Source organism: Cyprinodon tularosa, unplaced genomic scaffold (assembly GCF_016077235.1).
Source record: "Cyprinodon tularosa strain WSP-4 unplaced genomic scaffold, ASM1607723v1 ctg419, whole genome shotgun sequence".
In the NCBI taxonomy this organism is placed as follows: Eukaryota; Metazoa; Chordata; class Actinopteri; order Cyprinodontiformes; family Cyprinodontidae; genus Cyprinodon; species Cyprinodon tularosa.
In genome coordinates, this window is record NW_024039140.1 from 983728 (window position 1) to 998636 (window position 14909).

At 38.1% G+C, this 14909-nt stretch overlaps 1 protein-coding gene across 1 annotated transcript; it reads right to left on the reverse strand.

Moving 5' to 3' along the window:
- Positions 1–2860: 2860 nt before the first annotated feature.
- LOC119792403 lies at positions 2861–14545 on the reverse strand. Its single transcript, XM_038299025.1, has 7 exons — positions 14414–14545; positions 8958–9093; positions 8274–8451; positions 4505–4646; positions 4148–4285; positions 3361–3419; positions 2861–3096 (listed from the first exon to the last, which is right to left on the reverse strand). Exons 3-7 carry the CDS (start codon positions 8383–8385, stop codon positions 2861–2863), a joined length of 687 nt encoding a protein of 228 aa, XP_038154953.1. The 5' UTR covers positions 8386–8451; positions 8958–9093; positions 14414–14545.
- Between the last annotated feature and the right edge of the window lie 364 nt (positions 14546–14909).

Sequence of the window (14909 nt, forward strand, 5' to 3'; positions counted from 1 at the left end):
ACAAAATGAAATGTCTGGTTTTCAGTTGTACCAATTATGTTTCTCTGGGTGCAGGCAAGGTTGACAGGATGTAGGACCACAATTCCGGCACAACACAAATCTACCACTGGCTTATCAAAAAGGGGATGGTGAAGGTTCATTTAGATAATTTGGCCCTTACTTAATAGTGACTGTTAGTTCTGTTCTCTCTATGGTTTAAAATATTTTTATCAAGTCATTATATAAAGAATCCATCTTAGTATTAACTTAAGTTGTTTAATTTTTTGTTTGCTCAGTCGATATTTTGTCAGTTGTTTTTTAGTAGAGTTGTATTAATTGGACCTCTTTAGGCTACTTTGAACTTTATTTGTTGGAACTTTTTGGTGAAATAAATGAAACATTAAAGACATTTTTCCTGTATCCTCTATGCATCCCAACTTGGTGCCTCAGATTATTACAGTGTTTCTGTTTTTGCTAACAACACAGTGGCAGGCCACTCTAAAATACTAAATTGAACAAGAAAAGCAGAATGGTAGATTGGAATTTAAATCATGCTTACTTAAATGTTTAAACAGCGAAGGAACTGTATAAAGTTAAATTTAAGTGTCTGCACAAGAGAATTTTAGTTGATTTTAGATGGGTTAGAATAAATTTGTCTTGCCTTTGCATCAATGAGAAACATTTAAGGACTAAAAATAATCAATTTTTTATGTTTCTTACATACAAACATGTACAATTCCAAGAGATATTTAGTCTTACAAAACATAAGGAAAAGAAAAAAAAAATACTTCAAACTTCAGAGAACAATATCTACAGTGATCAGATTCAAATTTGGCCTCTACAGACCATTTGTGGTAATTGCTCTCAGGAGGCGAACACTCATGGCTGATGGGAATCCTCGTCTAACTAGTTCATCCTTGATCTACATGGGAAAAAAGGGTTTATTGAGATGGATTTAGAAGAATATCATACATCCCAATAAGCCAATAATAACAGATACAAATAGCAACTGTTATGCATTTGGGCTCATTTCATTTTGAAATCAACAGAATACTTTTTGCAAAAACTGAGGTCTGCCTCCAACAACAGATATAGGAAATAAGCCCCCAAACCCCATTTTCTCCAGAAAGAGTGAAATAAAAAAAAAAACTATGAGATAAAAAGTAAATGCAGTGGAAGGAAAAATCTAGGTCACTTACAGTAGAATCATACCATATTTGGATAAAAAAAGAAAAAAATCAAATTTGTGCATTTACTGACCTGTTTCACAATGGTTTCATAGTCATTTTCATGTGATAGAGTTGTAGAGATCCTGCCATTCAGGGCAATAATATAATCTAGAATTACAAAGTTAATATTAGCTTGCATCATTTATTATAAAAAAAGGTTTGTACTTCTAGTATTATAGAGAACACTAAGATATCAACTTTAGTCAAACTTACATTGTCCTGAAGCATGCAAAGTATTTAGGGTTTGGACTGTGGTTGTAACTGCAGCCATGGTTTTGTTGTGTATGGATGTAGCTTCTTTAGAATTGTTGTTTGCAGTAGATACAGGGCTAGTTGGGATTGGGTTATGTATTGTTGTAATAGGTGTGGGTGTAACGCTAGCAGCAGATGAGGGTAAGATTGTAGTAGTAAGTATGGCTGTCAGTGTAGTTTTGTTTGAGGGTTTCATTGCTATAGTAAGTGAGAGTGTTGCAGTCCTTGTAGTATATGGAGTTGTATTGGTAAATGCTAAGATGGTCTGAGACTTATTCAGCATAGTAGGTATAGGTGTCATAGTTGTAGTGGGTGGGGATTGGGCTGTTGTAGAAGAAATTTGTGTTGTCGTAGTTAAATATTGGGTTGTTGTACTTGGTATGGGTGTAACTGGTGTTGGGGCTTGGTTTGCTGTAGTTGGTAGTGTTGCCATAGCAGTTGTTATTGCAGTAGGTGTATTTATGACTGTAGTTGTAGACAGTACGTAGGTTGTGGATGCAGCTGTGGTCATGACTGGGGCTTGGGTTGTAGTAGTAGGTATGGCTAACATTGTAGTTGGGCTTGAGGGTTTCGTTGTTGTAGATATAAGTGTTGTAGTCTTTGTTGTGGTAGATAAAGGGATATTAGTAAATGCCACAATGGTGAGAGACTTAGTTAGTGTAGTAGGTGTGGGTGTCACTGTTGTAGACATGTGTGGGGATTGGGCTCCCGTAGAAGTAACTTGTGTTGTTGTAGTTGAATATTGGGTTAATGTACTTGGTATGGGTATTAGTATAGGGGCTAGGTTTGCTGTTGTTTGTATGGGTGTCATAGCAGTTGTTAATGTTGAAGGATGGGTAATTGGAGTAGTTATAGGTAAAATGTTGGTATTCTTTAGTTGTTGGGTGAGGGTAGAAGGTATAGCTGTCATTGTAGTTGTGCTTGAAGGTTCAGTTTTTGTAGTAGCTGTAGTTGTGGTTAACTTCTGGGTTGGTGTAGTAAGTGTAGATAAGTATAGGTGAGTATAGGTAAATGGTGACAATGCAGTTGAGGGTGTAGTTGTACTAGGTGTGGGTGTAGCATGGATGGGTGCTTGAGTTGCTGTACTTGGTAGTGGTGTCATAGTAATTGTTGTCAAAGTTGGAGGTTGGGTCATTGTAGTTTGTGGGGTTGTCAATGTGGTTGTAATCACTGTTGGAGGCTGGGTTATCATAGTCAGCATTGGTATAGTTGTAGATGATGTGAAGGGTTGGGTTGTGGTAGGTAGGGCAATCAAAGTTGTGTTCGTTGATGAGTATTGGGTAGTTGTAGTCTGTATATGTGTAGTTGTAGTTGAGGGTTGGGTTGTTGTAATAGGTATGGGTGTACCTGGTATTGGTGTCATTGTAGAAGAAGCTAAGAATGCAGACTTGTTTGCTGTATTAGGTATTGTTGTCCCAGCTGAAGATGTGGTTGAAGGTGTGGTTCTCGTAGTCAGCATTGGTAAAGATGTAGATGTTATGAAGGGTGGGGTTGTTGTAGGTAAGGCTGTCAAAGTTGTGTTTGTTGATGAGTATTGGGTTGTTGTAGTAGGTATGGGTGTAGCTGTAGTTGCTGTTGGGGCTTGAATTGTAGTAAAAGGTAAGGGCATCATAATAGCCGTAGTCATGGTTGGACTCTGAGTTTTTGCATTAGGTGTGGATTCCACTGCAGCTGAGGTTAAAGGCTGGAGTGTTATGCCATTTTCGGGTGAATTTGTTGTGGTTTTGGCCTGGGTTGCTGTAGTTAGTATAGTTAAGTTTCGGGGTTGGGTTGTTCCAGTAGGTGAAATTGAATTTGCCCTTAGACCTATGATGAACAGGTAATTACTGAAAATATAATGAGTTCAGAAAAAATTCGATGAATTAAAAATTAAACAAGATCTATGAATATTTTAATTTACCTTCTCCAACTATTACAATGACACAACGAAGCTCAGACTGATACACAGAACTGGAGTTACTGAGGAAGTATTTTAAAAGATTAGATTTATAACTGAATAAAAATGAACAGAGTCATAAAGCCACAAAAATCTTAAAAGACAACAACATGAAAGATATGCATAAATGTTAACGCTGAAATTGTAATTGGTCTATAAGTTTTAGTTTTTATTTTCACAATTCTATTTTCAAAATGAAAATTAGAAACAAAAAAAGTAAGTATCATGTCTTAAAATGTCAGAAATGTGGACAAATGATTCATATGGGCATTAGCGAGTCATAAAGCCACAAAAATCTTAAAAGACAACAACATGAAAGATATGCATAAATGTTAACGCTGAAATGGTAATTGGTCTATAAGTTTTAGTTTTTATTTTCACAATTCTATTTTCAAAATTAAAATTAGAAACAAAAAAAGTAAGTATCATGTCTTAAAATGTCAGAAATGCGGACAAATGATTCATATGGTCATTAGCGACCAAATCTTTGTTGCTTCTACACGAGGCAAGTTTAACTTGCTTTCTCTGAGTTGCTTTTTTTCACAACCAGAGAGTGACAAATCCTTGCCAATATGAAACATCTCATTAGGTTGTTTTAACAATTGGAAGCTACTGCAGTAGACAAGTATGAATTAACTAATCAAGCTTAAAACATGTTAACTTCTATTGTTGAAAGTTGATTTCATATTTGATAATTCCTTAAATGTTATTGACATTATGAAATTAAACAAGTGAAAAGATAGAAACTGACCTCGCCTGAATGATAAAGCAGATGGGGTGGCTTTCTCCATATTCAGTTGTAGAGGGTGTCCAGGACAGAGAAAAGTTTCCTGATCCCAATGAATTCTTAACTACATTGTATGGTCCGCTGAAAAGAAGCTCAGTTGACCTTTAACAAACAGGAAATAAAGATTGTAAATAGAGACTGTTTTTAAAATTTCTTAATCTACTAATGGGGCAATTTCCTGGATTTCTGCCATTGTTTCATCAATATGTAAATTGTCTAAATAGGCATAAAACATTTCTTTACAATGAATAAGGATATAATCCTGACTGGGTGGCATGACTTATAATTGTGATAATTACATTTTTTTTAACTCCCACTTACATGTAATGAGTTGCCTCCCCTTTGATAGGGATTACCAGCACCTGATTTACAGAACTGTAGAGCTTTACTCCGTTCTTTGGAGTTGGACTCACGAACCTGGGCAGATAGAGGCCTTCTATACAAGATGGTGCTGCAGAATCCACTGAAACAATACAGGGAGGCCACAAAGACAGCCATTATGAAAAACACTTGAAAGGGAAATGTACATTTATCTGTGTGGTAGTCTGTGTGTAGTGATATTGATCAATAGATACAGCCACTCTCAGCTTGGTTTCGTTCTTGGAATCATCTCCAATAATCAAATTTGCATCTGGTATATGTACCTTAAAAATAAAATTATAATGCTATCCAACAAAACAAACATCCATCCATTCATCTTCTCCCATTTATTCCATCACGGTCACAGTGGGGCCTTTACCTATCTATGGGCAGTCTATCGGCGAAAGGTATGGTACATCCTGGACAGGTTGCCAGTATGTCACAGGATAACAAAATAATTGTTTATCAATCAAGCAGAGAGGGCAGAGACAGCCGTGCAACGAGCTGCTAAGCACAGCATTGGATGGAGCGCAAAGTGCAGACACAGACAAGATATATTTCTGCACAACCGCAAATAGCAGAACAGTTTTTCAGAGTTGACCACGCATCAGGCACATATTAAATGTGTTTGTGTGAGATTTAAATATTACTCCTCTGTCTGACCAAGGTTTCAGACTGTTAACTGTGCGCTGAAGTTGGTGGCACAAAATAGCACAAAGGAGGTCTGCTCGGAACTGTGTATCTCCCCTAATTCCTTTACTTGTACCTAGTACAGGATCCAGTATTTGTTTTAATCCAAAGATTGAAAACAGATAAATTTTTTCCTGAATGGTCTCTTAGATCCCTTCAGGGGTCAAGGCACCAAACTATCAGGAATGTGTCTAGAGGTTAAATATGTAAATATGACACCATGCATTTCAATGTTTCCTCTATGTTTCACTGCAAATGGTCTAAACCAGTGAACTCCAACATAGGTGAATGGTTAATCAGTCTTTGTCGTATATAAAGACAAGTTTGCCCTATGTTATTTTCCAAGTGAAGGATTTATGCAACAACACACAACGCATTGTCATAATTTTTCTCATTGGCACTGTGACAGAGTAGACTCCAGTATCTTGTCGGTGTCATACAATGACGCACATGTATAGGATTAGAGTCTTAGCAAAAATAACAGTGTTTTACATCCGGCATCTTTGTCCCGCTTAGCCATCCATGTACTCTCAACACATTGTCTTTCACAACAGGATTATCTTTACAAATATTACTGGTCCTCTTAACCAAAACAAAAGATCAAAACTCCTTGCCTTCTTATTTTTCAAGTCTTGAACAAAATCCTAAGAATAATCCTTAATCTGTATCTTTCTTCTAATGTGAAATAGTGGTAGTTCTTTCTGAATCAGTACATTTCCTTTTAAGATTGAAAGAACACAACAACTTGATCAATTTCTTGCCATGTTTGAGCAGCGCTTACAGTTAGCTTAATTTATAAATCACAGTTCTAGATTTATTTTTTAAAGTAACATCTAATTTGGAACTCTTCAACTAATGATTATCCTGCATCAAAATATTCTACTTCTACATGACTGCATCTGGTATTGTTTCAGTCCATCCCATATTTATGTGATACCACTTTTGCATAATCTTCAAAGTAAGCAAGATTGGTTGTGCCAAAATTGCCATTGGCTTCAACCATACTGAACCGCCTCATGAACTACCGTTAAGATGAATTCCTATGTTCCACATGACACTTGATTTGGATGCACTCAGTATAAGGATGATGGAGCCAATCTTGTGTCTGTAGAAGCATGGATAGATAGGACAGTTGTCTGCTCCACAACAGACTGCAGTATGGACCGGTTTTTTGTCAAAGAACTATAAAGTTCCTTGCGTGCGTATTCACTGGTTCAACGGTATAGACTTCACTGACTAATGGCATCTAGCAGCGATAATACAAAAAGTAAAACTAGAAAAGCATTCAGAGAGTGCATCCTCTGCCAAGCAGCCAATTTTGTCCCATATCGTGACTTACATCTATAGCTAGAACTCATACATGATCTGGATCATTACCAAATTTTAATGAATTGTTCCTTGGCATGAGGGCACCTTTGGAAATAATTTCCTCAAAATCCTTCCATAATTTTCAAAATAAAGCACAGCGTGTGTCTGCAGCCTCTGGTGTTTGTTCTGCTCTCACCTTCTTCATTCACTCTGCTTTAATCTTCATCAGCAGAGTGAGACTTCACCCAGGCATGGCTAATCTTTTCCTATGTTTTTGTCTTCAGTATAATACTTCTGGACTTCTTTGAGTCCAATACTGAAGCTGTCAATAGTGCTGACACCACTTAGCAGGAACTTCTTGTTCCACCACATAATGTTAAAGAATCCTTAAAAAAATTCCTGAATCCGGATTACTGAATCTGGATCATCACCAAAATGTAATGGACTGTTCCTTGGATAGAGAAGCACCTTAGGTGAAAATACACAGACAGGCAGACAAACACAGCACTGTAGTCTTGCAGCAAGAAGGTTCTTGGTTCGATTCTCAGCCCAGGGTCTTTCTGCATGCAGTTTCTCATTCTCTTGCTCTTTCTCCCATAGTCCAACTGACCTAACTGACTGTTAGGTTAATTGGCTGCTCCTTAGATGTGGCTGTGTGTCTCTGACCAGGGTTTACCCTGCCTTTTGCCCATAGACAGCTGGAAATGGGCACCAGCATCCCTCGTGAACCCACTTGGGATAAGCATGATGGATGGATCCGGCTTTATGTCCCCCCCCCCAGTCAATATCATGTACCCTATTTCAAGCAGTTTTATCCCAAAATAGTAAAGCAAAAATAATATATAATATATATCATATATATATTTATAGAATATAAAAACAAGTGGAAAAATTTGTACCAATGTTCAAATAAAATTTCAGTCTAATTATTATTTTGTAATTTTCAGTTATTACTGGCAGAATATGCAATGCAAGGTGACAGACAGACAGACAGACAGACAGACAGATTCCATAGTTGTGGACAAGGTCCTTGAGTGAAAGTATTGATACTCGTCAAATCTTACTCAAATAAAGTTACTGGGCCAAACATCTGCTCAACTATGAAAGTGAGTATTGAAGTATCACTTTTGAAAATACTTTCGTATTTAAAAGAACATGCATCTAAAAGTACTTAACTATTCAGTACAAATTAAATGTTCTAATACCAGAACATTTCTGTCTAATTTCAATAATTCTAAAGAACCTTGTAACTTTCAGAAACCACCTGATGTATTGATGCATGGAACCTCTGATACAATTCCTGCACCACATGTAAAGAACTTCAGCATAAAAATGGCACAAAAAATCAGGACAGTTATTTTGATAATTATTTCTTATTAAAAAAAAAAAAAAAAAAAAATAGGAATGTCTTCATTCTTATACTTCTTCTATGGAATACAAGTTTAAGGTATCTTGCATGTTGAAATTACATTAAAAAAAAAACAGCAAGCTAAGCCAAGAGTAAGAAATAACTAGCAAATTCTCAGAAATGGAGTAGAGTAGAAAATTTCAATATTTCCCTTTGAAATGCACTGTACTGAAAGTCAGAAGTAGCCCCCAACCCCCCCCCCCCCCCCCCCCCCCCCAAAAAAAATGTATCAATCAAAGACATAACAAAAAAAAAATAAAGTACAGTTATCAAGTTAATGTACTTTTCTGCTGCTTACTGCACTGCTCATATATATGTTTATACCTTTTAAAACAAACTGGATGGGTATTTTACTGATGGGATCATCAGTAGTTCTCCCAACCTGAGAACCATCAGTTTGGGTCAGGGTGATGGTCTGCCTGGCAAAGTCCTCCATCACAATCTGGACTACATATGAACCTTGGGTGCTGTTTTGAGATTCGGCGAATGATAAAGTACAGGACTGCAAGAGGACAGAGGAAAAAAAACATATTTTATGTCAAACAGCATTTAGGCTCCTCACATTCAAATTCCTAATTTACTACCTCAACATTTAAACCCAAAGGGTTCTTAAGATTCTTGGAGGCTTCAAAGCAGCTACATATTTTGCCTTTAGAAATGAATTGACTTTCATATACCCCTTATATGATGACAGATTTATTGTTTGCACCTAGGCTGTGATGCGTTTTTTGACAAGCTCTTCCATCTGATCTGGATTTTCTGGTTAGTTTGTGTTACATTTGAATAACACCAAGATTTCATTGTAACAATGCCCCAAAAATGTCTGGCTGCTGGAGAAAAAAAGAAGGAAGGCATTACATTATTAATAGTTATGATGATGCCCTTATTAAAAAAAAATGTCTTTACTTTTTATTGCCTATCACATTGTTGCTGTTCTTTTTAGCTTAAAAAACAGATAAATAAACTTAGCTATTAGCTAGCAGAGTATATTTAACTTTTGATTCTTACAGTTGATAGGTTGAGGACAGATGGAGTCTGGCAAGAGGCACACTCTGTCAAATTGGATGCATATCGACATCTAACATCATCTCCATCCGGGTCAAAGGCCAACAAGCTTATGTTTCTTGGACAGTTTATTGGGACTCTGCAATAGAAAAGAGGTAAAAAAAAAAATACATCATAAAGATTCTTGAAAGTGTTGGGATCTGGAGATTGTCTAACTTTCTCCACCAGAGGGCACCTGAGATCTTCCTCCTGAGGGCATGAGCTGACTTCTACACACCTGTTTCCTGTTTGCTGATTATGAGGCCTACTTAAGGAGGAGGAGGCTGACACTTCCCTGCCAGAGTGTTTGCCAGTAATGGTACAGCAAAACCTGAGCCAGCCTGTCTCTGTAAACCTGATTTTTGTGAACAATCTGACCCTGTGTTCTTCTGCCTCTCAGATCCTGACTTATCTGGACACCTGCCTGATCCTGGAGAAAACAAACATTTCCTGGAACCTGCCTGTCTGTCCTCCGCCTCTGCCTCTGCCCTCAGCCTGCCGACCAGCCTCTGGACCCACAGGGTTCCCCCCCTGCTGATCAGATAACGCTCTGAGCAGGTATAATCCAAGTCACCGTTGAACTGCAAGTTTCCTGGATCCACTCTAACTGATCTGTCCTCCTCTAGTGGCTTCCCTCCCGTGACCAGTCTGACAAGCCAAGATCCTGTGCACATTTCTGTAAACTTTGTAAATAAACCATTTAACTTTTCCCCTGTCTGAAAGAGTGTTTCTGCATGTGGGTTAGACGCTTAGACCCCAACATGACAGAAAGACTGTTAGACAAAAGGAAAAAAATGTTTTGTCAGGGTTCAGAACAGAGGATCCAGTATTCTAGGGAGACAGACAGATTTCTTAAAAAAGGCGTTTATTATTTAAAAAAATGGTGGATCTACAGTGACTGCAAGGACGTCTAAGGCAGGAACCTGCAGGGGGAAAACTCAGGTTAGTGACTACGTAAATCTGACGGAGGATGATTACGAACGCGTGAGTCACTAACCTGGTCTTAAAGTTAAAGCTACAGTGTGTAATAATTACAGGGATATACAGTCAGAAATGTAATATATTATACATAACTATGTTATTTATCATCATCTACGAGCTCAGCCTCTTAACCTTAATATTTGCGTTGCCTTAGAATTCGTTATTTATAATTACATAGGAGCGGGTCTCGCAGCCATGGAGGCAGACATCTTTGCGCTGCGGCAGCGCAGAGCCAACGAACTAGCGATTGCGAGATCGCCCATTACGCTCGACAGTAACTACGGCAAGTTGAGAGAGATGAACTGAGACGGTACTGAACACACAGACTAATGAAATACTATCTGTAAAATTATCTATGTAAACAAACCTCATCACTTGAGAAGGTAGGTGATGCGGACGTCGTGGAAGACATTTTGTCCCGTAACGCTCGCCGTACTGTTGGGGGGGAGAAGCGGTGGGGGGGAGATGTTCATGTTGCTGCGGTCTGCAGTCTGGACGTTAGATGTCGCTGAAAATTACACACTGTAGCTTTAAGTGCTTATCTAGAGGAAGGAGTGGAATCCAGCCAAAGGGTGCCAAAACCATAGTGCGAATGTTTCCCACAGAGTCCCGGATGTTGAAGCCTTAAATACTACAGAACTGGATGACAACCAGATCCAAGCAGATGAAGGAAGGCAGGACTATCCAGAAGGTGAAGTCAAAACCGGTATTGAAGAGGTTCATAGGAGTCAGAGCCAGAAGATGAAATAAGTTACAAAAGAGGTACAAAGGGAAATCCAGGTCTGTGTCAGGAAGCAGATCCAGGTTCGGTCAACAGGCAGCATACGTGGGAAGACAGGTCAGGAAAACAGATCAGAATAGGGACAGGCAGTCTCAGAGGTCCAGCAGTCTGACCAAGCAGGCAGTCTAGAACTTCCTGTATGTCTGACAGGAGCTGAGAAAAACTTGGTTTGACCTCAGAACACTACTATCTGTCTGCTGATTGGCAGAATACTCTGTCAAGGCTCAGAACTTAGGACCCAGTATTCAAGCAAGACAGACAAACTGATTTCTCAAAAAGGTTTATCATAAAATGGTTGATCTGCAGCAACAGCAGCTAGGGCGTCTATCGCATGAATCACTGCAGAAAGAAAACAAAGATTAATGACCACATAAATCTGGTGAAGGAAGATTATGAGCGTAAGTCACTGAACTGGTTTAATAGTTCAGTCCAAGCCCAGAGAATGAGGTAGGATCCAGCCGGTGGGCTGCCCACAAAATGCAGCATGCGCAGCCCAGTGCCCCACATGCCGGAGCCCCCGAGGACGGAGAATAAGGAGGAAAATCTAGATCAGTGACAGGGAAAAGCTTCAAGTTCATTAAACAGGCAGGAGTCCATAGACAGGTCAGGCAAACAGATCAGACGGGAGCAGGCGCAGCCTCAGTAGTTGAGAGACAGAACAGGCCAGGATCAGGTCATCATAAACACTAAGGTAATGCTGAAACGCACTCACAAATTACTCGTGAATAATCTTGCCTGAAGACTGGAAACAGGTAGGTTAAAACAGATCAGATAGGAATAAGAGGGTCAGTGGTTTAGAGGCAGAAAAGGAAATCAGAAACCCTAAGTTAATGCTGAACGCATTCTCCCCACTGGCTCGAGAGAATCAATCTGGGCATGATGAATGGAAACAGGCAGGTTAAATGGAAGTAGGAGCAGGTGGATCAGATGAACAGTAATGAGACACTGGGCATAGCTAGACAGGTGAATGAAATGATTAATTAAGCAAGTCATCAGCACCAAGATCATGACATTTCAGTTCTAGTGTTTTATCTTCCATGACACACTGCAGTTTTTTGTTTTTTTTGCTTTGGTACATTTCTCAAACCAGAATTGAAATTCTCAAAACAACTTAAGCTTCATATCATTGTTTTTCTTGTGCAAATCCAGAAGGGATTCCAGTTTTCCTGAAAAACTTGCCAATGCTTTGGTACATCTATGCAAAGGATTATGTACATTGTCTCGTAATGTATTAAACAGAAAAGAGTTGGTTAAATTGCAATCTATAATGAATCTGTTGAATAGGCTCAACTCCCACAACATTAAGGCATTAGTTCATCACAAATTTGCACAAGGAGTTAATGGCAAAATGCTTACAAAATGCTTTAAATGACATCTGGTGTTTGGGGAAAACCTTCTCTTGTGAAGGGACATGTGTGAAACAGGCAAGTAGGGTGGGAAGATAAGCAATTGCTGGTAGTGCATATTACCATTATCTGGCCATAAAATACAAAAACTTTCATGATCTTGGTGCTGATGTCTGGTCTTATTACTCATTTCCCTCATCTGCTTGTATCTGCCTAGTGTTCATTACTACTGATCTGATCCCCTGATTCAGTCTCTATTTCTCCAACCTTCAGACCAATCATCAGTGCCAGATTATTCGAGCCTGTGAGAGTTCTCTTGCAGTCCTGTATTTTCTGAGTGGCTGCTCCTGGCTCGTTTTTGCCTCTGGGCTTCTGAGCATACCTGTATCCATTCTGATCTGTTTGCCTGACGTGTCTTCTACCAACTGAAAAGTGTCAGTGGAGGAAAGTCCCTTGTAAATGAGGCCAGTAGAAGAATAGATAAGCTGTTTTTGCAGTACAAGGTTTTGATTTAGAAAGACTTCAGCCTCCTGCCAGAGGTGAGCGTTGTCCAGGGTGGTAGGGGTCAGCCACCATCTTACCTGCTCTTCTTTAAATCCTTGAGGTGTACATTTCCTAAGGGAAGGGAGATTGCAGCCAACAACCCTCTTAGAAAAGAGGTGGGAATTGAATGACACACTGCAGCCTACTCTTATCCTTTGTGGCCGTAGCAGAGGGGTGACACACTGCCCCCTTTCTGAAGGCCTTAACCATCTTGAAAGCAACTCCTACAGCATTGTGCGCATGCTTTTTCTGAAGGACATTGTTCTAGGTTAATATTTCAACTTTGTTATACTTTCCCTTGGGCTGTACAGGGTTGTCTGTTTCACAGACCAGTCATTGTTTACACTTAGGTCCATGTCTGCGCTTGCGCTCCGCCCAGGTGGTGCGCTCAGCTCATGAAAGGGGGTAGAAAACTTTATTTCATTTCTAGAACAGAAATCCTGAAATTATATCCAGAACAATATTTTGATTATCCTACTAAAAACATAACTAAAGACACCATCTTTTAATCCTTCCCTCTGCTTCTTCCTCTATTTCTCCAGTTTAGTTTTTGTTGAATGAGAGCTAAATAACTGCTAAACTTTTCCATATCTTTCTTTTTAAAAATGTATTACAATACCTGCATTTTTGCATTATTGCAATAAGTTTTACTGCAATAATGCCAATGAAAGTTTTCCACCTACCAAAGTGTGTGAATAAATGGGGATTTGTCATTAAATATAAAAAAAATAAAAAGATAGATAGAAAATTATGGTATTATATAACATATTCTGAAGATAAAGAATGTCTGGGTATTTTATTTTTTTATTATTCATCAAATGTCACTCAGCCTAGATTATTTGTTTTAAATACATTTTTTAATAATCAAATTTAGTTCTAAAGGCTTAAAGTCTAAGACACAGAAACAAAATGCAGCTGTTATATACAGGTTATATCGATCTATATCCAGATAATCTATTTGTTTAAGTGCATGGATGTATAAAAGAAAAACATGAGTCAATTAATCTTTTATTTAGTACAGGCAAGAATTTAAAACTACTTTCACCCCTGGCTATAGGTTCCATCAGAACATTCCCCCAAAGTACACTGTTATATAAACAACATGGCTAAGGAATTTGACTGCCGTATTCATACACAAAGGCATAAGTATCTATTATTCTCATGCCACCATCATGGTGACTGATATGTACTTTTAAGCGATGAAAAAAGGATTTCTGAATTTTACAGCTAAATCATTCAGTGTGCTATTTGAACAATTTGTTTTGATAAGTGTGTTTACTGTATTACAAATGAACCAAAGGGGCCGGCATAACTGTAAAGCTTTAGTTTTCACCATGCTCTTTAATTATTTCCATAAAACTTTATGTCTAAAAAATACAGGAAGAAACACCCACAAAGAATTTGACTGCAGTATATTTTAATATACAGTGGAATTCATTACTCTTCATGAGAATGTAGGGTGTATGCAAAAAACGCCCACATCATGAATCCACCACTGAGAGATAGATAGATAAACTGAAAAAGCTTGATACAAAGATTTGCTAAATAAGATAGATAGATAGATAGATAGATAGATAGATAGATAGATAGATAGATAGATAGATAGATAGATAGATAGATAGATAGATAGATAGATAGATAGATAGATAGATAGATAGATAGATAGATAGATAGATAGATAGATAGATAGATAGATAGATAGATAGATAGATAGATAGATAGATAGATAGATAGATAAGTTTGGCTAAATGAATATCTAAAAGAATTACCTCAGAACTGGGAGGATGGTGGTCTGCGGTGATGTGTTGGCTTTGCCTAAGTCAGATCTGGATCTTAGCTCAATAAAAGTCACAGCTTTCCAAGGTGCAATATTATAGACATTTTCTATCCAGTTTCCACTAGAAAACCTGGAAAAAAGGCAGTAGATTTCAGTTGAATTTAAATCTCTCTCCCATAAACCACTTTTCTAAAAAAATTTTAAGTTGTTGGGATCTAAGTAATTCTCTCGGTGATATAGCAAGAACATATATATACACATTTATAGGCAAGTTGGAAGAACATATTTTAGTTAAGTGTTTAGGAAGACTCACTCAAGCATAAGTGGAGAGTTGTTAGGAAGCAGTCGAGATGTAATTTTTTCAGTCTGACACCACACATCTGTTATTTTCTCAACCATCAACCAGTTAGTCATCAGGGTCTCTTCCCCACAATTGCCAGTGCAGGTATATGTCTCATCATTGCATTGTTTAGAGTTTAGCTTGTAGC